The 23,896-nt window shown below is 50.9% G+C and overlaps 1 protein-coding gene across 1 annotated transcript in view; it reads right to left on the bottom strand.

Annotated features, from left to right (window-relative positions):
- The window catches only part of NCS1 (neuronal calcium sensor 1), a 65,208-nt gene that overhangs the window by 6,621 nt on the left and 34,691 nt on the right, over nt 1-23,896 (bottom strand). Inside the window, exons 3-7 of the mRNA XM_054501906.2 lie at nt 12,720-12,858; nt 10,853-10,931; nt 7,225-7,313; nt 6,806-6,883; nt 3,491-3,606 (exon numbers count right to left, since the gene is read on the bottom strand). Coding sequence (XP_054357881.1) covers nt 3,508-3,606; nt 6,806-6,883; nt 7,225-7,313; nt 10,853-10,931; nt 12,720-12,858 — 484 coding nt within the window. The 3' untranslated portion in view covers nt 3,491-3,507. The remainder of the gene's footprint in view (nt 1-3,490; nt 3,607-6,805; nt 6,884-7,224; nt 7,314-10,852; nt 10,932-12,719; nt 12,859-23,896) is intronic.

Raw genomic sequence — 23,896 nt, 5'->3', positions numbered from 1 at the left:
CCAACACTGTGGAACTGGTTAAATTATGGCCCAGCCATGTGATGGAGCATTATGCAGCTATGAAAAATGATGGCTCAACATTTAATGATGTGGAAAATAAGCCTCATCTCAGTTTCTGAATAAGTCAATGACTTACATAACTGCAAGTGATCTAGGAATTAGGAGCTATCAGGAACCTGAGGAGGCAAATAAATCATTAAAATGATAGAACACAAATTGGATATAATTACTACAGCGTGGGCACAAGGAACAGCCCTATAGAAGAAAGAAGGCCATTTCCCAGCAGAGCTAATAGAAAGGGGGATCATATCATGCGAGGGCTCTTGTCACTTTGACAAGCTTGTCATGGAAATAATATGACATGGTGATTTGCAAAAGGGGACTGTGAAAAATTAGACAATGGATCAGCATTCACCATGGGACATGTCAAGGTACACGTCAAACATTTCTATGATGGAAATATTGGCCAGGCGCGGTGGCCCACGCCTGTAATCCCAGCACTTTCAGAGGCCAAGGCGAGTGGATCACAAGGTCAGGAGTTCGAGACCAGCCTGTCCAACATGCTGAAACCCTATTTCTACTAAAAGTACAAAAATTAGCCGGGAGTGGTGGCGAGCACCTGTAATCCCAGCTACTTGGGAGGCTGAGACATGACAATTGTTTGAACTCAGGAGGCAGAGGTTGCAGTGAGCTGAGATCACACCACTGCACTCCAGCCTGGGAGACTCCATCTTGGAAAAACAAAAAAAGAAATATTAATAACAGTGATAGTTCCTTTATAAATTGGTTTTAATTATATATTTCTGTGTGACTCAGTTTACTGAGTGTTAAGTCTTGTAAGTGTTCAATTCTTTTAAAATCACTCTGGGCACTAAAATGCTCACTGTGATTATATCTGAGTCATACATAGGAGTTTTTTTAAAATAAACTTTTTAATTGAGGTTTTCTCATTAAACATATTTTCAATGTCTCTTCAATGAAAAAGGATTTCTTGTAAAAGAATAATAATAATAATAACAGACGCTTCAAAACAGTGTAGGCCTGGCCAGGCATGGTGGCTCACGCCTGTAGTTCCAGCACTTTGGGAGGCTGAGGTGGGTGGATCACCTGAGGTCACGAGTTCGAGACCAGCCTAGCCAACGTGGTGAAACCCCATCTTTACTAAAAATACAAAAATTAGCCAGGCGCCATGGTGGCAGGCGCCTATAGTCCCAGCTACTCGGGAAGCTGAGGCAGGAGAATTGTTTGAACTCAGGAGGCAGAGGCTGCAGTGAGCCGAGATCACGTCACTGCACTCCAGCCTAGGTGATGGAGTGAGACCCTGTCTCAAAAAAAAAAAGAAAGAAACAAAAAAACAGTGTAGACCTCCTAAACAAAATGCCAACAAATCAAATTTTATGATACATAAAAAAATAACACATCACAGCAAAGTGGAGTTTATTCTAAGAATGCAAGGTGACTTAACATTCAAAAACCAATCTATGGCTGGGTGCAGTGGCTCACACCTGTAATCTCAGCACTTTGGGAGGCCGAGGTAGGAGGATCACTTGAGGTCAAGAGTTCAAGACCAGCCTGGGCAACATAGTGAGACTCTGTCTCTACACTACCAAAAAAAAACATTTTTTTTTTAATTAGCCAGATATGGTGGCAAATGCCTGTAGTCCCAGCTACTTGGAAAGCTGAGGGCTGAGGTGGGAGGCTCGTTTGAGTCTGGGAGGTCGAGGCTGCAGTGAGCCATGACCTGGTGGCTGGGTGACAGAGTGAGACCCGGTTGCAGAAAAAAAAAAAGGAAAGAAAGAAAAAGAAAAAGTGATGGATGTCACTTCGAAGATTATGCTATAAAAAGACAGTGGCTTTCATCCTGGCTCTCTTTCTTTCCTTCTCTCTTGGAAAGCTCTGAGGGAAGCCAGCAGCCATGTTGTGAGGCAGCCCTGTGCAGGTGTCTACATGCCAAGGGAACAAGGCTGCCAAACCACATGAGTGAGATTGGAAGCAGGTCATCACCAGCCAAACCTTCAGATGACACCACAGCCCTGGCCAATGGCTGACAAGTATCCCAATTTTCCCGGGACTGAGGAGTTTCCTAGAACATGGAACTTGCACTGCTAAATCCAGGATAGACCCGGGCAAACCCTATCGACAGCCAAACTGCATACTCCTGAGAGTCCTTAAGCCAGAGGCACCCAGCTTAACTGTGCCAAATTCCTAATGTTTGTTCTTAAGCTGCTGTTTGTGGTAATGTAATATGTAGCAATGGATAACTAACCTAGCACGTCACAAACGAGCACATTAAAATGGGTGATACGCTTATAACAAGGCATTCAACATCACTGCTTATCAGAGAAATGCAAAGTAAACTTAGAACAAGTTATTACTCCATACTCACAAAAATGGCTAAAATTTGAAAAGACAGAAAATACCCAGTGTTGGCGAGGATGTGGAGCAACTGGAACTCTCATACACTACTAGTGGGACTGCAAAACAGCACAACCACTTTGGAAACTGTTTTCTAGTAACTACCAAAGCTAAATACTACACACATCCTATGTCCCAGCAACTCTACCCTTACATATATACACCAACAGCAGGCATCCACTGGTTCACCAGGACGTAGACAAGAACACTGATCTCTGGACAAGACCTTGGACGTTATTCACACCCACTCCCGGCAGATAGCATCGAACACTCCACAAAGAAGAGGCAGGAAAAAAGGGGAGAAGGGAGGAGAGGAGAAGGAAAGAAGGGAGACAGCTCTCTACCAGCAACAGGGGCCTCTGCCAGGCGTGCTATCATTCTGTGACAGCTAGGAGCTTAGGTCTTCGACTGGCTGCTCAGAGAGGGGATAAGAAATTGCTCTCCCAGGCCCCTGGCCTTGGTTGGGAACTGATTTTCAAAGTGTCTTCCACCCGGGACAATTCTTTTCTTTTTTTTTTTTTTCTTCTTTTTTTTTTTTTTTTTTTTTTTGAGATGGAGTCTCACTCTGTTGCCCAGGCTGGAGTGCAGTGGCGCGATCTCGGCTCACTGCAACCTCCACCTCCTGGGTTCAAGTGATTCTCCTGCCTCAGCCTCCCAAGTAGCTGAGATTATAGGTGCACACCATCATGCCCGCCTGATTTTTGTATTTTTAGTAGAGACGGGGTTTCACTATGTTGGTCAGGCTGGTCTTGAACTCCTGACCTGGTGATCCACCTGCTTCAGCTTCCCAAAGTGCTGGGATTATAGGCGTGAGCCACCGCGCCCGGTCCACCCAGAAAAATTCTGTTCAAGCAAACTCGCAGGCTGATCTGGGTCTATAAAAATGATCAAAACAGAGGAGCTCTGACCAATTTGAAAGCCCGCCTTCCAGCCTCCTCCCAGCTATGTCCCTGCTGGGCTGACCCCAACACCCCTAGAGACCCAGGTAATTACCTGCCAACCCTAGGTGTCCTGCTGCTGGGTTTTCACCCCTGACCCATCCCAGACCCACCCCAGGCCCCGAGTCCACACTCACCCAGCTCCAGCTCGGGACTATACCAGCCCGTCGTAGAGGGACAGCGCCTGCACAATGGACGGGTCTGCCTTGGACCCCTCCTGGAACTCCTGCAGGGTCAGCTTCCCGTCGGCATTCTGTGAGCAGAGAACGGCGGCTGAGGGTGCAGGGCCTCCCAGGAGAGGGCCCTGGACAAGCCCAGCCCAGGGCCAGTCCCGAGAGCCCTTCCAAGGTTAGATCAGGAGGGAGCAACGTGGCTCAGGGCCTACAAGCAGCCAGCACCAGACAGACCTCGGCACTCATGGCAGGGTAGCCTTGTGCCGTGGCCCACCTCTCTGGGCATGTTTCTTCACCTGGGGATGGAGGGTAATTACCTGGCTTCCTCCAGGCACTGGGGCGACAGCTCTGTGCTTGACCAACTGGGAAGCGCCCTGTAACTCCACACGTGTCATGGTTAATGCTATTAATCCCCATCAATGTGAGTAATTGACAAGGCTGAGAGCCTCGTGCAGTTCTCTGGGGTCGCTCTTGGGAGGGCAATTAAACTGCCCCTGGAGCAGCCCACACTGGACCCTGGGAGACCTGGCAGGGGGCTGGACATGGCTCAGAAAGAGGAATTTTAGTGGGTCTCTCGGGGAGGGGATGTTTGGGCCAGAATCCCTTTCCCGGAGCATCTCTCAAGGAAGCCCATGGACCACAAGAAAAAGGCTACAGAGAGCACCTACTCGATCTCAGGTATCCAGAGAGGGCAAGCGCCGACAACAGCACCGATGAGCACACCCCAGCCACGCTCAGGGATCGCTCGCTGAGTACACGACACACGCCAAGCACGGCATGACCCTCAGTGCATGGAACCCTCACAGCCAAGCCAAGAGGAGGGTGCTGCTCTCATCCCCATTTTACCAGTGAGGAAGCTGAGGCTCTGTCACCTACCCAGGCCCCAGGGCTGGGAAACGGGGAAGTCAGATTCACATCCCAGTCAGTGTGACTACAGGGTCTGTGCTGTTTCCCAAAATGAGGGAGGTGTAGACAGGGGGACGGTAAGGAGTGCGTGGCCTTGGCCTTAAGCCACGTGAACGCACACCGTAAGAAACTTATTCCATGCTCCATACTCTGTCGATAAATCTTTTGATCATTACCAAGAGGCCAGCTGGGTCTGAGGGACAGCACATCTCTACTGCTCCTCTAACATGGGCTAATCTCTCTTTTTTAATTAAGAAAATACAGGTCTCAGACTCAAAGCTTTTAGGGCAAACAGCTGTCTCCAGCCAGAATCTAATAAGCAGCCCTGCATTACAGGAATTTCTATGATTGATTGATTGATTGATTGATTGAGACAGGGTCTCACTCTGTCACCTAGGCTGGAGTGCAATCACTGCAGCCTTGGCTTCCCAAGCTCCAGCCATCCTCCCACTTCAGCCTCCCGAGTAGCTGGGACCACAGGTGCACACCACCACACCCAGCTAATTTTTGTATTTTTTGCAGAGACGGGGTTTCGTCATGTTGCCCAGGCTGGTCTCAAACTCCTGAGCTCAAGTGATCCACTCGCCTTGGCCTCCCAAAGTGCTGGGATGACAGGTGTGAGCCACCACACCTGACCATTTTATGTCATTTTGCTGAAGGCACGTAACACCTGGATTTCCCTAACGTCATTATTTCAAATTTACATTTAAGTTATTTTAGTTTTAAGTAAGTTTGATTTAAAGAAGGATTCCATATTTTTTTGGAGTCCCTTTTTTTAGGCTTTTATTTTAGGCTCAAGGATACATGTGCAGGTTTGTTATATAGGTAAATCCCGTGTTGTGGGGGTTTGCTGTACAGACTATTTTGTCACTCAGGTGATAAGCATAGTACCTGATAAGAGGTGGGTTTCGATCCTCTCCTTCCTCTCACCCTCCACCCTCAAGTAGGCACCAGTGTCTATGGTTCCTTTTTTTTTTTTCTTTTGAGACAGTCTCACTCTTATTGCCCAGCTGGAGTGCAGTGGTTTGATCTTGGCTCACTGCAACCTCCACCTCCCAGGTTCAAGCAATTCTCCTGCCTCAGCCTCCCAGGTAGCTGGGATTACAGGCATGTGTCATCACACCTGGCTAATTTTTTTTTTTTTTTTTGAGACTGCATCTCGCTCTGTTGCCCAGGCTGGAGTGCAATGGCACAATCTCCACTCACTGCAACCTCTGCCTCCCGGATTTTTTTTTTTTTTGGTAGAGAGAGGAATTCACCATGTTGGCCAGGCTGGTCTCGAACTCCTGACCTCAGGTGATTCACCCGCCTCGGCCTCCCAAAGTGCTGGGATTACAGGTATGAGCCACTGCGCCTGGCCTTTGGTTCTCTTTAAAGAAGGGTTTCTTGGCCGGGCACGGTGGCTCACGCCTGTAATCCCAGCACTTTGGGAGGCCAAGGCGGGTGGATTACAAGGTCAGGAGATCGAGAACATCCTGGCTAACACAGTGAAACCCCGTCTCTACTAAAAATACAAAAAAAATAGCCAGGTGTGGTGGCGGGCACCTGTAGTCCCAGCTACTCAGGAGGCTGAGGCAGGAGAGTGGTGTGAACCCGGGAGGCGGAGCTTGTGGTGAGCTGAGATTGCACCACTGCACTCCAGCCTGGGTGACAGGGCGAGACTCTGTCTCAAAAAAAAGAAAGGGTTTCTTAACCTAGGGCCTGTGGCTAGAAGTCAGCAGGTCTGTGAACTTGGAGAAAAAAAAAAAATCAGCCTTTCTTTTCACTAACCTGTAACTGAAATGTAGCTTTTCCTTTGATGGAAACCTAGGTGATGGTCCCCAACAGGACCTGCAGTACCTGTGATCTGTTGACAGTAGGGATCACAGGTATTTTCATAACACACCCCAGTTGCTGCAGATATTACAGCTCATAATTTCAGGGGTTGCTGGACCCACCACTACATCCTAGTGAATGCGTTAAGAAAGTGGCTCACAGAATGCTACATCACAGATTCTTTTTTAAAAATACTCTGACAGCTGTTTTCTAAAATAATCAGCTTCCTTTTTGATCTTATGGATTTTATTTTATACACTTGAAGCCATTATTCTGAGAAGTCCGTAGGCTTCTCCAGAATGCCAAACGGGTCCATGGCAAGCAAAAAAAAAAAGGCTAAGGACTTTGGTTGATTAAAGAAAACATGCCGAGCAAACTGACTTAAGACTCCGGACATTGGATGGGGCTAGCTTCTGAGCAGGGATATGACACCGTGCCACCTGCCGTGAGCCATGGAGGAGGTTGGCAGCAAAGCCAGGCCCAGGCTCTAGGGACTCCAATTCCTGCCCCTGACACCTTGCCTCCCTGGTCCAGGACCAGCCCCGCCCCCCACCTCACCTTGTCCATCATGGCAAAGATCCGGTCCACCCTCTTCTCGGGAGTGTTCTCCTCCTCTGGGAGCTCCACTGTATTCCCCTGCAGGGACGGACAAGGCGGGGGTGGGCCCTGGCACTCTGGGCTTTGGGCTCTTGGCCACGCATTTACCCCCCAGACCTGGCAGTTTCCAGATGAGGACTGCCCCCCTCTTCTTTCCCCTCCCCATCCCTGCCATTGTGCCCTGGAACATCCCATACCCCAGCCCCACTATCTACCAGCTTGTGCCTGCCTGCCCAGGCAGAGATGTACAGAACAGCTCAGCCAGTGACCCCTGCCTCCACCCTGGGCAGGAGCATGGCTGCACAAGTGCTGTCTCTCTCTCTCAGTCACTGGCTTTGCCCCTCCTGCCACCCCTAACCACACGGGACCCAGCCTCTCACCACCATCTGGTAAATGGCGTCCACAATGTCCAGCATCTCGTTCCTGGTGATGTAGCCATCGTTGTCCAAGTCGTAGAGCTTGAAGGCCCCTGTAAGCAAGCAGCAGTGCTGAGTGATCCTGGGCTGGGGCAGTGGGGAGGGGTCTTCAACTCACCCCTCCTCTCTGCACCCCAACATGAAGTCAGCGACCAGATGGCCCATTCCTCATCAGGTCAACTAATATTTACATCAGGATAGACAGGGACAGACACACACACACACACACCATTGCAACTAGGGTTAAAATAAATAAGGCTGGGCATGGTGGCTCACATCTATAATCCCAGGACTTGGGGAGGCTGAGGTGAGCAGACTGCTTAAGCCCAGGAGTTCAAGACCAGCCTGGACAACATGGCAAAACCCTGTCTCTACAAAAATAGAAAAATTAGACAGGCATGGTGGCAGTGCCTGTAGTTCCAGCTACTTGGGAGGCTGAGGTGGGAGGATGGCTTGAGCCCAGGAGGCGAAGTTTGCAATAAGCCAAGATCAAGCCACCGCCCTCCAGCCTGGGTGACAGAGCAAGACTCTCTCTCTCTCTCAATCTCTCTCTCTCTCTCTATATATATATATATACACACATATATATTTATATATATATTTATATATATATTTATATTTATACATATTTATATATATTTATATTTTTATATATTTATATATTTTATATATACATATATATTTTTATATATTTTATATATATTTATTTATATATATTTATATATATTATATATATTTATATATAATATATATTTATATATTATATTTATATATATTTATATATTTATATATTTATATATATTTATATATAATATATATTTATATATATTTATGTATATAAATATATTTATATATATTTGTATTTATATATATTTATGTATATAAATATATTTATATATATTTGTATATTTATATATATTTTTATATAATATATATTTATATATTATATATAAATATATTTATAATATATAAATATATTTATATATATTATATATATTTATATATTTATATATAAATATATATTTATATATATATATAAATATATATTTATATATATATATAAATATATATAATTATATATATTTATATATATTTATATATATTTATATATAATTATATATATTTTTATATATATTTATATATATTTATATTTATTTTATATATATTGATATATATTTTATATAGATATATATTTATATATATTTTATATATATTGATATATATATTTTATATATATATTTATACATATTTATATATATTTTATATATATATTCATATATATTTTTATATATTTATATATTTATATATTTTATATATATATTTTTATATATTTATATATTTTATATATATATTTTATATATTTATATATTTATATATTTTATATATATATATTTATATATTTATATATTTTATATATATATTTTTATATATTTATATATTTTTATATATATTATATATTTATATATATTTTTTATATATAATATATATTTTTATATATATTATATATTTATATATATTTTTTATATATATAATATATATTTATATATATTTTTTATATATATAATATATATTTATATATATTTTTTATATATATATTTATATATTATATATATATTTTATATATATATTTTATATATATAATATATATTTTTTATATATATATTTTATATATATATATATAAATTAAAAATAACAGGGCCAGGCACAGTGGCTCACCCACATAATCCCAGCACTTTGGGAGGCTGAGGCGGGAGGATCACCTGAAGTCAGGAGTTCCAGAACAGCCTGGCCAACATGGTGAAAGCCCGTTTCTACTAAAAATACAAAAATTAGCCGGGTGTGGTGGCGTGTGCCTGTAGTTCCAGCTACTTGGGAGGCTGAGGTGGGAGGATGGCTTGAGCCCAGGAGGTGAAGGTTGCAATAAGCCGAGATCGAACTACTGCACTCCAGCCTGGGTGACAGAGCAAGACTCTCTCTCTCTTTCTATATATATATATATATAAAATATCACATTTATAAATTATATATATATTAAACATTATATATATATTAAAAATAACACGACCAGGCATAGTGGCTCACACCTGCAATCCCAGCACTTTGGGAGGCCGAGGCCGGTGGATCATCTGAGGTCAGGAGTTCGAGACCAGCCTGGCCAACATGGCGAAACCCCATCTCTACTAAAAATACAAAAAGTAGCCGGGTGTGATGGTGCATGCCTGTAATCCCAGCTACTTGGGAGGCTGAGGCAGGAGAATTGCTTTAACCCAGGAGGCGGAGACTGTAGTGGGCCGAGATCATGCCACTGCACTCCAGCCTGGGCAACAGAGCGAGACTCTGTCTATAAACAAATAAATAAATAAATAAATAATTAAATAAATAAATAAATAAAATAAAGGGATGGGGCATTGGGCTGCCAGGGCCGAGGTCTCAGTGGCTGGAGCTGAGTGCGTGGGAGAGCCCAGGGCCTGGGATGTGACCCAGAGAAGCACCCCTCTCCTTCCCGCCACTCCAGCCCCTGCCTCGTCCCCACAGTCCACTCTGCTCCCACAATTATGGTGTGGCCTCCTATAGTCAACATTAGAAAATAAAATAGTGCATCGAGAGGAGAAGCTTTTGCATAAATAAAATTCTCTTTTATTTCTTAAAAAAAAAAAAGAAAGAAAGAAAAAGAAAAAGAAACTGCAGGGTCTTCTCGCTGCCGATGGAATGAAGTGTGAAAGTCTTACCGAGCAGGGAGCTCTGGCCAGCTGGTTTCCATCTTCCCTCCTCTCCACGCACCCTGCGTTCCTGCTAATGCTGCCAGGGGCCTGCACAGCTTCCCCTCCCAACTCCCTCTCACCCTCCCTCCACTGGGCGTCGCACACGTGGGCCCCCTGCCTGGAGCCCTTAATGCCCCCTCCCCAGCTCCTCTCATCCCCAGCTCCGTGCCTGCCAGGCAGGTCCTCTCCTGCTCACAACTCCCTCTCTCCTCCTCGCCTGCAGTTTCCTGAGGGTTTTTTTTTTTTAAATCCTGCTGCCACTCTAGACTGATCGCCCTGAGAACAGGGACCCATCTATCTTATCCCCCAGTGGATCCCTGGTACCAACACGTGGCTGCGTTCAGTCGTTATTCGGTCAATGAATGAGTTAAGTGAATGAGTGAAAGCAAGAATCAAAGCAATGGCTATGAAAGAGGTGGGTCCGGCACTGAATCTGGGTCTTGGGTCCCCACCGACCCTCCTGCGGCCCAGGTCTGCACCTGCCCGAGTGCAGCCAAGGCTCCTGCCAGCCTCTGCCCCCAGCCCTCCCTGTCCACCTGCCTCAGCGAGCTCCTTCCTGCTGCCGGTGCCTCCAGGAAACCCTCCCACCTGGAAGCACAGATGTCTGCGCTGCTCTCTGAACCCTGGACAGTCAGCCTGGCCTAGTTACGTGGCCATGTGAGGGCCACCTGCCCAGGGCCCAGTCCTGCCCTCTGCAGACGCAGCTGGACGCCATCTGTGGTCACTGCAGTGGGTGTCTGGCACCCCTGCCTGGTGAGGGCCGAGGGCTGCCTCCCTCTGACCTGGGCCCTCCAGCTGCTGCCCCACAGGGCCAAGGGGGCAGGACTTACACCGCAGCTTCTCATCCAGCGTTCCCCGTGAGGTCACCGACAGTGCCTGGATGAACTCGGAGAACTCAATTCGCCCGTCCTGACAGGAGAGAGAGGGGATGGCCTCGGTCAGTGCTGGTCAGGCCACCAGGTCAGGCTGAACCTCGGGGACGGGCGAGGGGCAGTCGCAGGCTCCAGACACTGTGGCCAATGGACACTCAGGTGGAGAGGGCAGGCTTGAAGGAATGGGGGGTGAGAGGCAAGGAGAGGGTGGGGAACAGAGGCTGGGGACTGTGTGGGGGGTTAGAAGTGGGAGGGGCCGGGAGGGAGGCACAGGAAGAAGGACTGAGGCTGAATGGAGAGGCTGACTCCACTCCTGATGGGAGAAGGTGCCAGAAGCACCAACGCCTGAGCTCCTCTCAGCAACAGCCTGGAAGCCCCTCGGCCTAGAGCTGTGGGCTCACAGGCTTTTGCAGAGGGAAGGCCGCTGCAGGTTGTTTAATTCCACCTCTTATTTGCAAATGAAGAAACCGAGGCCCAAGAAGGGAATAGCCCTTCCCAGGGTCAGGAATGTGACTCCCAGCCTGGGGGCAGCTGGGAGAAGCTGGGGGTGGGATAGGATAGAAACCTCCGTGGTGCCAGCAGCAGGGGGTACAGAGACAAGTGGTAGTAAATCCACCCTCAGATGCTACTGTAGGACAGAATCAGGGTCATCGCAGATAACCCGACAGCTGTCGGTGCGGCCACTGCCCGGAGGTGACACAAGCTACCACATGGTAAGTCTTGAAAACATGATGCTCGGTGGAAAAAGCCAGGAACAAAAGATCCTATAGCTTATGATTCTCAGAGCCTCAGTTTCCTAACCTACAAAATGGGTATTAAAATACCCAGCTCCCAGGTGCTTGTAAGGCCTCATTAAAAATAATCCATGTATGGCCAGGCACGGTCGCTCATGCCTGTAATCCCAGCACTTTGGGAGGCCAAGGTGGGTGGATCATTTGAGGTCAGGAGTTTGAGACCAGCCTGGGCAATACAGTGAAACCCCATCTCTACTAAAAATACAAAAATTAGCCAGGCATGCTGACGGGCGCCTGTAATCCCAGCTTCTCGGGAGGCTAAGGCAGGGGAATCGCTTGAACCCAGGAGGCGGAGGTTGCAGTAAATCGAGATTGTACCATTGCACTCCAGCCTGGGCAACAGAGCAAGACTGTGTCTCAAAAAAAAAAAAAAAAAAAATCCATGTAAAAAGCTTACACACAGTAAATGTTCAGGAAATATTGGTTATTATTTTTAATCCTGTTATTATCTTGGGAGGTATTTGCATTTTATGCTTGTAAGAGAAATGTCAGGGTGTACATGTGTATACATGCATGTGTGTGCACTGTATACAATGCATATGTGTATATGTCTCTCTGTGTGTACACGTGTGGGCACCTGCAAGTCCACGCATTGTGTGCATATGTGTGCATTTGTGTGCACTGTATGAATATACATGTGTGTTCATGTGTGTGGCTGTATCTCCATGTATGTGTGCCCACATGTGTGCATGGTATTCACCTGCATGTGCACATACACATCTGTGTGAGAGCTTGGATGTGCATGTCAGTACATGTGTGGGTGTACATAAGTGTGCACACGTGTGCATGCATTTGCATCCATCTGTGTTTATTGTGTTTCTGCATGTGTACATGTGCAAGCATGTGTACATGTGCGACTGTGTATCTGTGCATGTCAGCATGCACTCGTGTGTGTGTTCCTTCTCTAGAAGGGAACATCGGCAGGAGAGAGTGGGTGTGGAGATGCTGCGGGTACCCACAGGAGCTGAGCCAGCTGCCGCAGGAGGGAAAACGCTCCGGGCTGACGCAGGCCCCATCAATCCCCAGCTCACCTTGTTTTCGTCAAAGACGTTGAAAACAAATGTGGCAAACTTGGTGGGGTCTCCGAACGGGAAGAATTGCTTGTAGATCTTCTGGAAGCCTGCCGCATCCAGCTGCCCACTGGGGCAGTCCTTGATGAAGCCTTTGTACCTGGAGGCAGCAGACCGGGCCAGAGAGGGTAAAGGAGATGCCAACATCACCCACCCACCAACATTGCCCGCTCAGGGCCCAGGAAAGCTGTGGCTCCTTGTTCAAAGAGATGGTGCCCCATGGGGCCATGGACTTGGGCACAGGTGCAGTCCCACCTCTGCCTCTCACTAGCAGTGTGACCTTGGATACAGACTTCACCTCTCCTAGCCGCGTCTGCATAAGGGGGTTACGAACTGACATAGGAATTAACCCAGATACTGCACACAGAGTGAGCACTTGGCCACCCAGCCCTGTGCTCCACCCAAGGGGGCTAAAACAAGAGTCACATGAATGGCCTCCCCGAAGCCGCATGCCTGCACAAGACCCTCCCACCTCCCCACCTTCTCCGCTAAGCCCCTCCTGGCATCAGGCTGGGTGGGCTGCTGCTGGTGCTGGTGGGTAGACCACCATATGGAGCCAGCAGGTGGCTGCTCCCACATGCCCACACCCTGCCCCTCAGTCTCTGTTCCCAGGGAACTGGGTAAACAGCATGGGGGGATCCTGGCTGTTCCAACTGGACTTGTCCACCCTGCAGTCCCAGTGCCCAGCGCAAAACCCTCCAGATCCCTAGGTGGCTGACGCCGGAATGGCTTTGCACTCCCAATCCCAGGACAGATCTCTGCCATTCACTGCCCGTACAGCCTCAAGCAAATGCCCTCGCCTGTCTGAGCCTCAGTTTCCTCATCCATAAACAGGGATGGTTCTCATATCCCTCTTGTTGGTATCAGGGGACATGGTGCATGTAACCACAGGGCTCAGCACAAAAATGAGTCAAGAGTGTGATCTTCAGAACTGTGAACTTAAATACGTGTTGTTCTAAACCAATTCACAAACTGGCTCCTGTAGGCAGTTTAACCACCCCTCCCGCCCCACCCCCAGGAGGACACGCACTCCTTGGAGGACGATTCCTTCCACATCGGGAAGCCAGAGAGAGCGGTCAACTGTCACCAACACCAGCTACTACCTTTGCAGGGCCCGACGCGACTGGTAACTCTGCACACCGTATTCTCCTAGAATGCCCCTAACGGCCCTGAGAAGGTACTATGAGGAAGCCTTTTTTTTTTTTTTTGAGACAGAGTCTCACTCTGTCGCCCAGGCTGGAGTGCGGTGGCAGGATCACGGCTCACTGCAACCTCCACCTCCTGGGTTCAAGCAATTCTCCTGCCTCAGCCTCCCGAGTAGCTGGGATTACAGGCATGTACCACCACACCCAGCTAATTTTTGTATTTTTAGTAGAGACAGGGTTTTGCCATGTTGGCCAGGCTGGTGTCGAACCCCTGACCTCAGGAGATCTGCCTGCCTCAGCCTCCCAAAGTGCTGGGATTACAGGCGTGAGCCACAGTGCCCGGCTGAGGAAGCCCATTTTACAGATGAAGAAACAGGCTGAGAGAGAGGAAGACATTTGCAAGTCCTCGAAGCCCAGACTACAGCTGAGGTGGGATCGAAGGTGAATGCTGAAGAGGCCGATGCTCAGAGAAGCCAGATCACTGAAGACTTTCACACCATCCCACTGTCCCCCATCCTAATGTGATCCACACAAAGCCTCCACCCTCCCCTCGAACATCGGAGAGGGTTCTGGGAGTACCGTGCATGGTGTGCGCGGCACTGTGATTAGGGCCCATCCAGAGAGGACGCACATGGAAAAGCCACCGTCCCCCTCCCCAGTGAAGAGCAATCTAAGGACTGGAATGGATCCTGGGCACATGTGAAGGGACATGTGGGGCACCCAGGGGTGGCACCCTGAAAATTCTGCGGCCTGGATGGTGAAGCTCAGGCACCCAGCCTCCTGCCAGTATTGTGGCTGCTGCTGCCGGAGCGAGGGCGGTTGAGGGGAGGAGGAGGATGGGGGAGGGCAGAGAAGAGGGAGCAGGATGTGGGAGGGAGGGCAGTTCTTCTTGAGTCAGACCACGGCGGGCACATGAGCGTCCCAGCAGTGCCCACAGCAAGCAGGAGGCTGTGAATAGGCCAGCCCTCTGCAACTTTCCCTGTCCCCACCCCAGAACACCTTGAAGGGCGCTAGAGGCCCAGGGAGGTAGGTCCTGGCTCAGGAACCACAGGCCTTTGTAACAGCCCATGATAGCAGCCCAAACCCGGGCACTGTGCTGAGAGGGTGGTTCCCTCGGCAGGTTGGCCCAACCATCCCATTTCACAGATGCAGGCACTGAGGCACAGAGAGATCAGAAGATTCATCCACAGCAACGCGTGAGACTTGGAGCCCGCCCTGCCTCTCCTGTCCTCTGCCCTGCCGGCCGGTGTGCGACCCCAGCATCCATCCCTCCCGTGCATGTGATATCCGCAGGCCCACCCAGAATCCCTGCAGCCTGGCAGGACTCTCAGGGTCTACTGGCCTCTGCTCAGCCCTGAGGTCTGTTCTGAGCCCCTGCTTGGATTGGCCAAGCAAGAAGGAGGCAAAACACACGGATCTCAAGTCCCTTCCCACAGCAGGAGGAAGGGACACAGCTACCCCCGTCCTGGCCCTTAAACCTGCCTTCTCCCTGCTTGAGTTTCTTCTGTTTCAGCCTGGCCTGTGACTCCAGACTCCCAGGCCAGGATGGGCCCCTGGGCAGGGGAGGGAACATGCCTGGCACCAGGACTTAGTGACCCATGTGGGGGCACACCCAGCTGTCACCAGACGTCTCTGGATGTCAGATGGTTACCTCTTCTTCGTGCAAACCTTCTAACTTATCCACAATGACTTTGTGTTACTTGAGTGATTCTAAAAGGTTATTAAAAACAATAAAGACAAAACAAAAGGCACCCAAAGGCGTCGCTGCAGATGGCTCACAAGGGGCTGCTCTAAGCAGACGGAGGCTGTGCACAGCGCCAGCACAGTGAGCAGCTGTGGAAGGCTGGCAGTGAAGGTCTTTGCAGAGGGAAACCGGCTTCAGTGGGGAGCCTTTGGGGGCCTATCCGGTTACCCCTGCAGAGGTTATCACTGTGGGGCCCCAGCTCCCTTCAGTGCCATTAGCAGGGGCTGCAAGAAGCCCCCCATGAGGCGATGCCCATAAGAGGGTGCCCAGCCTGATGTTCCCGCTTCCTCCTGCCAAACCCCCCATACTCCACACCTAGACTTCAGACAGGCTCCTCTGAGCCCTCTTCTCACTTAGCCTCAACCTGTCCCCTGGCCGCTCCCCTGCTCTTCAGCCTGCCTGGCCCAGCTGTAGCAAGAATCCTAAGTCGGGGTAGCCAGAATCCCCACCCCCACGATATCTGATCAAGTTCCTCCTCCCCGCTTCACGTGTGAGTCCTCGTCCCGCCTCCAGCATCAGCCTGCCCAGTCAGTTCAGCAGGAATCCCCTGCCCTGGAGGCCTCCTGTTAGTTTCCATCCGCTGACCCCTCACCCTGTTCACTGGCTGTGAAGCCTCACTTCCTCGCATTCGGAGTTGATTCCCCTCTCTCTCCCGGGTTGTGATAGTCCTGACACCTATTGCAAGAGTCCCGAATGAAGCCTTCCTGACCATTTTAAGAAGCGTCAGAATATTGCTTTCTTTAACATGGGCCCATCCACTCTCCCGCCAGGCCCTAGCTTAGATGCTGCTGCTTTCAGGAAGTCGGCCCAGTCCCAGGTCTGAGGCCTCAGGGCCTCCTCTGCACCCCTGCCCACTTGTCCGTCCCAGCAGAGCCTGGACCACGCTATACCATATGTGCCTCCAGGCCAGTCCCCCACTGGAATGTAGGCCCCCTGACACCGCTGTGCCCTGATGACCCGCATGAGGCCTGGCATGTAACATGGTCCTGGGGCATGTTTGTCCAGTGAGGTGAATGAATAAACACACAAATTGCCAGGCAGGGGCGGAGGGAGCAAGAGCCCAGTTGGTGTCTGGCTCCTTCTTCCTGAGCCCCATGGAAGAGGGACCTCCAGAGACCCTGGCTGACAGCTAAGAGCTCTGTGGGCACAGTTAGAAAACCACTGAGGTGCGGCCAGGCATGGTGGCTCACGCCTATAATTCCAGCACTTTGGGAGGCCGAGGTGGGCGGATGATTTGAGGTCAGGAGTTTGAGACCAGCCTGGCCAACATGGTGAAACCCCGTCTCTACTAAAAATACAAAATTAGCAGGGCCTGGTGCCGCATGTCTCTAATCCCAGCTACTCAGGAGGCTGAGGCAGGAGAATCACTTGAACCCAGTAGTCAGAGGTTGCAGTGAGCCGAGATCATGCCACTGCACTCCAGCCTGGGCGATAAAGTGAGACCCCATCTCAAAAAAAAAAAAAAAGAAAAGAAAAGAAAAGAAAACCAGTGGGGCGGGCGCGGTGGCTCATGCCTGTAATCCCAGCACTTTGGGAGGCCGAGACGGGCGGATCATGAGGTCAGGAGATGGAGACCATCCTGACTAACACGGTGAAACCCCGTCTCTACTAAAAATACAAAAAAATTAGCCGGGCGTGGTGGCAGGCGCCTGTAGTCCCAGCTACTCGGGAGGCTGAGGCAGGAGAATGGCGTGAACCCAGGAGGCGGAGCTTGCAGTGAGCCGAGATCACACCACTGCACTCCAGCCTGGGGGACAGAGCGAGACTCCATCTCAAAAGAAAAAAAAAAAGAAAAGAAAAGAAAACCAGTGATGTGGTCCCACCCTCTGTGTATGGAGAAGACAGCCCCAGAGAGGGAGAGAGACAGGCCGAAAGTCACACAGCAAGTCACCAGCAGAAACAGGGCTCAGACCCAGGGCTCCTGCCTCCCAGGCTCCCCGCCTCACCCGCCCCTCCGGCAAGCCAGGCTGCACCGCCCCCGTGTAAGCGCATGGGTAAAGCGACTGCTACCCAAACATTACGTAACCCCCTGCTCATCATCAGAAGGTGGAGGAGGGAGCCTGCCTCAACTGGAGCAGAGAGACGGGATGGGGGTTTCTGAACCTTCCCAGACACCCCAGCTGCCCCCAGGCCTCTACCACTTTGCAAATCACAGCTGTGAGGCTGGGATTTCACGCCATGGTCCCAGCCTGACGTGCCACCCATCTGCCACCGGCTGGCTGAGTCAGGACCCCCTGAAGCAGCTGCACACTCCCTCTTGCAGTGGGCACCCAAGTGAGCTGCTGGCTTATGATGAAGATCATGCCCAAGAATTTTGTCCCAGGATGCCTGAGAGACGTGACTCCATCCCCCACCCCTGGTCCAGGGTCAGGTTCCTGCAGGCCCGGACCTCCTCCCCCTCCTCCTGCCAGTCCCTCCCTCTCTCCTTCAGACACGCTGCCACCAGACTTGCTCTGGTGTTGGGACACGGGCCTGTGCCCCTGGCCTGGCCCTAACCTGTTGTGCTGGGGGAGGACCCTGAGCAAACCCCTTCCCCACAACGCCCCTCGGTTTCCCTGTGAGTAAAGTAAGTGGCTCACACTAGATCAGGGTTTCCCCACCCCGGCATTCCTGATGTTCGGGGCCAGGTCACTGTCGTGGAGGCCTGTCCTGTGCATAGTAGACATTTAGCAGCATCTCCACCCTCTACCAGACAGATGCCAGTAGCACCCCCTCCCCAAGTTAGGACAACCTCAAGTGTCTCCAGACATTGCCAAATATCCCCTCGGGGGCAGAACCACTCAGGTTGAGAACCACTGGACCAGATGGTCTCTGGGGACCCCCACAAGCTCAGGGGATCCACCATAAGCATCTGTGATTCTAACAGCTGTTCAGGAGACCTGAGAGGCAGGCACAGGGCCGTGTGCTTTCCAGGCACGATTCTGCCCCATCGTCCCAACATCCAGGAGGTGAGGCCAATCCCGCCCCCTTTACCAATGGAGAAACTGAGGTTTCTGGAGGTGAAGGCCCCTCCTGGCTCAGGGCGTCCATGCGGATGTCTTCCACATGGTCTGCTCTTCCCCCTCCTCCCCACCTGCCTGACTCCGCTCACCGCTTCCTTCTCAGCACCAGAGCATCTCCCTGAGAGAAGCCTCTCCGCCCACCCCTGGACGGGTCATGCTCCAGGACACACTCCCAGCACCCCATCCCCCAGCTGGGCCTTGGTGGCACCTCGAGCAGCTGTGCCTCGGGAATGATTTGAGTGACTTGTGCAGTGACAGGCCATGGGCTGTTGAGGCAGGAGCCCTATCTTCTAGTTCACCTCCAAACCTGGACCACCCACTCCTGTGCCTGGCAAACATAGTAGTCGCTCAGTTAATGTCAGAGTCACACAGCTAGCCAACGAGGTGGCCAGGACCAGAGCCCATACTCCAGAATAGGAGCTGCCTCTGTGCTTGGTACCAGGAAGGGGAGAGAGGGACCGGCTCTCCTGGTCTTGCCCACCTCTCTGACAGCCTGGTGGAAGCCAAAAGTCCTCCGCGGGCCTGATTTCTTCCACATCTTCTGCTTGATTCCAGACCCACAGTGGAAGGGACAGGAGTCCCAGCATCATTGCTGGCTCAGGCCAGGCCAGAGTGGAGGAGTAGAGATGGCACCAGGAACAACCCGTTATCCCGAGTCTCCCTGCAGACTGGCGACTCAAGGTGCTCAGCATGGTCGCGGGTTCAGGGCAGGATCTCGGAGTCCAGCCCCAGCATCTCCAGGCTCCAGAGGATGGATGGCTCTGGGGGTCCACCATGCAGGCCCCCAACTTCAGACAAGTGCTTCACGTGTGCAGGAGAAAGGGGTGGCAGAGGGGTCCCTATGATTATCATTATGATTGTGAATCTCCGTGATTATTTTCACTGGTGGCATTGAGCATGCAGGAACTCTGTAATATAAAACAGGAGGCCAGGTGGGGTGGCTCTCACCTGGAATCCCAGCACTTTGGGAGGCCGAAGCAGGAGGATCACTTGAGCCCAGGAGTTTGAGACCAGCCCAGGCAACATAGCGAGACCCCATCTCTCTACAGAAAAAAAAAAAAAAAAATAGGGGAGCCAGGCGCAGTGGCTTGTGTTTGTCCTCCTAGCTGCTTGGGAGGCTGAAGAAGGAGGGTCCCTTGAGCCCAAAAGTTTGAGGTTGCGGTGAGCTATGATCACACCATTACACTCCAGCCTGGGCAACAAAGCCAGACCCTGTCTCAAAAAAAAAAAAAAAGAAAAGAAAAAGAAAAAGGTGTTTAATTTTTTTTTTTTAAGTTTAAGAAACTGAAAAAGAAGGGCTCAAGCTTCAGTCCTGGCTTGATCCTGCCCCACTCTTGACCTGTGTGTGACCTGGGGCAGGTGACGGTTCCCCTCACAGTCTCGGTTTCCTCATCTGTGAGGTGAGAGCCAACCTTACACCCTCCTTTCAGACCCCTGAGTGGGCCTGGACAAATGAGCTGAGACTGTTAACACCACAGGATGTCCTGAGCACTGGCCATGCCCCAAACCCTGATCTATGACCTCCGCAAACACCAGAGCCAGTGGCCAGGGACAGCCCAACCCCCGTTACCTCGTCCCACCAGCTGCCCCAAGAGGAAGGTTCCACAATACCCTCCCGAGTCCCCACTCTGGCCCCATGGGAAGTCCTTCTCTTTCTTTTTTTTTTTTTTCTAAGACTGAGTCTCGCTCTGTCACCCAGGCTGGAGTACAGGGGCACGATTTACACTCACTGCAACTTCCGCCTCCCAGGTTCAAGCAATTCTCCTGCCTCAGCCTCCCGAGTAGCTGGGACTACAGGTGCGTGCCATCATGCCTAGCTAAGTTTTGTATTTTTAGTAGAGACGGGGTTTCATCATGTTGGCCAGACTGGTCTTGAACTCCTGACCTCATGATCTGGCCTCCTCGACCTCCCAAAATGCTGGGATTACAGGTGTGAGCCACCGCACGCAGCCAAGAAGTCCTTCCTAATACCCAATCTCCTAGTACATGGGCAGGGACGTACCAAGACCCCTCACTGCCCCTCCCCACCCAGTAACTCAGCCTGAGATGTTTATACAGAGGCCACACCTCACACAACCTTGTTCGTGAACAGGATCTTAACTCTTCGGGGTCCAGAGACCCCTTCGGGGATTAGAGAAGAGCCATGGTGTCAGGCCTCAGAGACAGGCCCAGGCTGTGAAGAATGGGGCCTGCGATCCCCAGCCACGGGAAGCCGAGGTCTCTGATATGGTTGACTGTGTTTGGGAACCAGCTCCACAAGACAGGGTAGAGATGAGAAAAGAAAATCCTAGATTCAACAACGGTGTTCTTACACTTCTTTCAAAGGGCAGGGGAGAAAAGAAATCTCATTGCATAAAAATCCTGAAAGCTCACTACCACTTGCAAAACAATTCCCACTCCAGGGCTGGGGCTCCTCCCACACCTCCCACCTTCTCCTCCCCACCACGGCGCCAGGCTGGGTGAGTGCCCTCGTCCACCAGGAGACTCCAAGCACCTCGCCCCCCTCAGTCCCTGATGCCCCCCCGCAACCGGCACTGGCCTGGCATAGAGTAGGTGCTCAGTAAAGATGTACTGAATGAATCAGTGAACAAATGAATGAATGATTGAATGCTCCCAGGACACACGGGTCCAACTCCAGTTTGGCCTCTAGTTCTCTGAGGGCCTGAGCAAGCCCCCACACTGCCGGGCCTCAGTCTCCCAAAAGCCCCGGTCCTCTAGGACTTCCCCCAAATTTGCCACTCTCAGCTCCTGCAGACTCATGTCCTCTGGGATCCTGCTGGGAGGCCAGCCCTGCATCTCCTGCCATGCTGATGATACTGCGGCAGCTGCTCTCTGCAGTGCAAAAGGTGGGACAGAGATTGCTAGACGGATAAATCATAAAGCATTACCCCAAGCTGCAATCAGCCAGGCGCAGCGGGGATGGGCGCAGCAGCAGCCTCGGCAAATTATTCTCCCATTATCTCTTCAAACAACTCTCTCCAGTGGCATGCCCCTCCCCGCACTCCCTGGAGACCTGGAGGAGGGTCCCAAACAGCCATGAGATGGTTCCTCTTCCTTTCCCTTCCCCCCAATAGCCTCTGGTTTTACGGGTTTCCCAGAGCAGGAAAGCAAGAAGCCGGCAGATCTGAGCCCCAATATTCGGGACCACGGAGGCAGAGCGAGCTGGACCCAGACTCCACACACACACACAGAGCTGTGTGACCTGGGCAAGGGTCTCCACCCTTCTGAGCCTCAGTCTCTTCACCTGTAAAATGGGGCCGCTCCTCATATTCTGCGCATGGCACCGTTTCATCAGCACCATGCCTGCCCGCAGGAAAGCCCCCAGTGTGTCGCTGAGAGGCTGTCTCCGTGCTCACTCTGCATGGCACAGCCCAGAATCAACAGCTGGCCCTGTTGATGTGAGGACAGCATTCCTCCGGCTTCCACCCACTACTTTTGCTATCATATTGCTAGGATATTTGGTTATTATAAAAGTAATAAAAGCCATTGTAGAGTCAGGCGCAGTGGCTCATGCCCATAATCCCAGCACTTTGGGAGGCCGAGGTGGACATTTCCTGAGGTCAGGAGTTCGAGACCAGCCTGGCCAATGTGAAACCCCCGTCTCTACTAAAAATACAAAAATTAGCCAGGCGTGGTGGTGGGTGACTGTAATCCCAGCTACTCGGGAGGCAGGAGAATCATTTGAACCCAGGAGGCAGAGTTGCAGTGAGCCAAGATTGCACCACTGCACTCCAGCCTGGGCAACCGAGCGAGACTGTCTCAAAAAAAAAAAAAAAATAGTTGCAGAAAATTTGGAAAATAGGACACATAATCCACCAGAGGACACCCGCCCCCAACCCCCACCTCACACACCCACGACCAGCCTCAGCCTGCATCCATCCCATCTTTCTTCTCTGCCTACATTTTTTCCATCATGGACTGGTGCCCGATGACGGTGTGTACCCTGCTGTCTCCACTCAGGATAACGTCCTTATCACTTTCCAGGTGATTACAGAGCTCACAGTCACCTTTAGAGGCCTGGGATCTGCCATTTCTTAAGCAGCCCTCATTGTGGTTCCTGATCTTCCACGACGGTGAATTGGGCTCAAGTGAGCAGGAACTAAGATAAAAGAACAAGGGATGGGGAAGCAGGGAATACCGGGCTGGCTGTGGACCCAGAAGCTGGCTGTGGACAGCAATGCTGGCTCTACCTCTCAAAGCCTCCAGCTTCCTCCCTCTGCCAAATACAGACAACAGCACCAGCAGCTCAGAGCTGGGAGGCATCGAGGAGCTGGCACCGTGGGATGCCCAGTGTGGAGCCTGGTGCACGGTGAGCATGCCCAGTTGGCCTGGCCTGGGCCTCCTATTGCTGCGCCCTGGCCTGTGCTCTCCTGGGGACTTGGGACCTGACCGGCACTGAAGCCCGAGTTCTAGACCAGGCTCTGCTTCTATTGACTTTGCGGCCCAGGACAAATCACAGAATCACTTAAGACCCTATATGGCAGCTGCTATATGTCAGCACAAACCCAGACGACCCTAGATTTTACAAGAGAGATAGGGACCTCCTCTCTGAGCAGCTGACTGGGGTGAAGGTGTGACTATCGAGACAGAACGAGCCATGCCGACACTGGAGGCCACAGTCTCCTTAGCAAAAGGAACAGCAGGGACAGAGGCTCTGAGGCGGGATGAGCTCGGCACAGGTGAGGGACAGCAAGTGTGGCCAGTGCACGGTGACCCAGGGGAAAAGTTGAGGTCAGAGAACTCAGGGAGCCCTGTGGGCCAGGCAAGGTGCCAGGGCTTTATTCTAAGTGCAGCGGGAAGTCACAAAGGGGCTGTCCCATTTTCCAAAGCTCTAGCAGAGGCTGTACGGGGCCAAGAACAGCAGAGCCAGCATAGGCAGGCAGCAGCCCAGTGAGGCCGAGGCCGTGGCACCACTGCAGACCAGGGGCTCGGACCCATGTGGCCAGGGGCTGGGATCAGATTCAGGATCTGCTGTCTGGGGGAGGCAGGCTGGCTGGGCTGAGGAGCTGGACATGAGGCAAGGGAACAAGAGGACTAGAAACGTGTGCAGAGACAAGGGGAGCCCCACACACGTGATGAAGAAAGAGAGACAGGAGGCTGTCGAAGCCACTTCCTCGGCTGAAGCTGACCCGGCGCTTCTCAGGTGGAAGACGAAAACCATGTCCACTGTGGCGCGCTGCTCCCTCAATGTCCCTCCCTCCTACTGCCACTCCCACCCCGGACGGCTGGACCCTCCACTGCCTGTTG

This window comes from Pongo pygmaeus, chromosome 13 (assembly GCF_028885625.2).
Source record: "Pongo pygmaeus isolate AG05252 chromosome 13, NHGRI_mPonPyg2-v2.0_pri, whole genome shotgun sequence".
Taxonomy (NCBI): domain Eukaryota; kingdom Metazoa; phylum Chordata; class Mammalia; order Primates; family Hominidae; genus Pongo; species Pongo pygmaeus.
The sequence above is the reverse complement of the archived record's forward strand: the minus strand, read 5'-3'. Positions and strand labels throughout refer to the sequence as shown.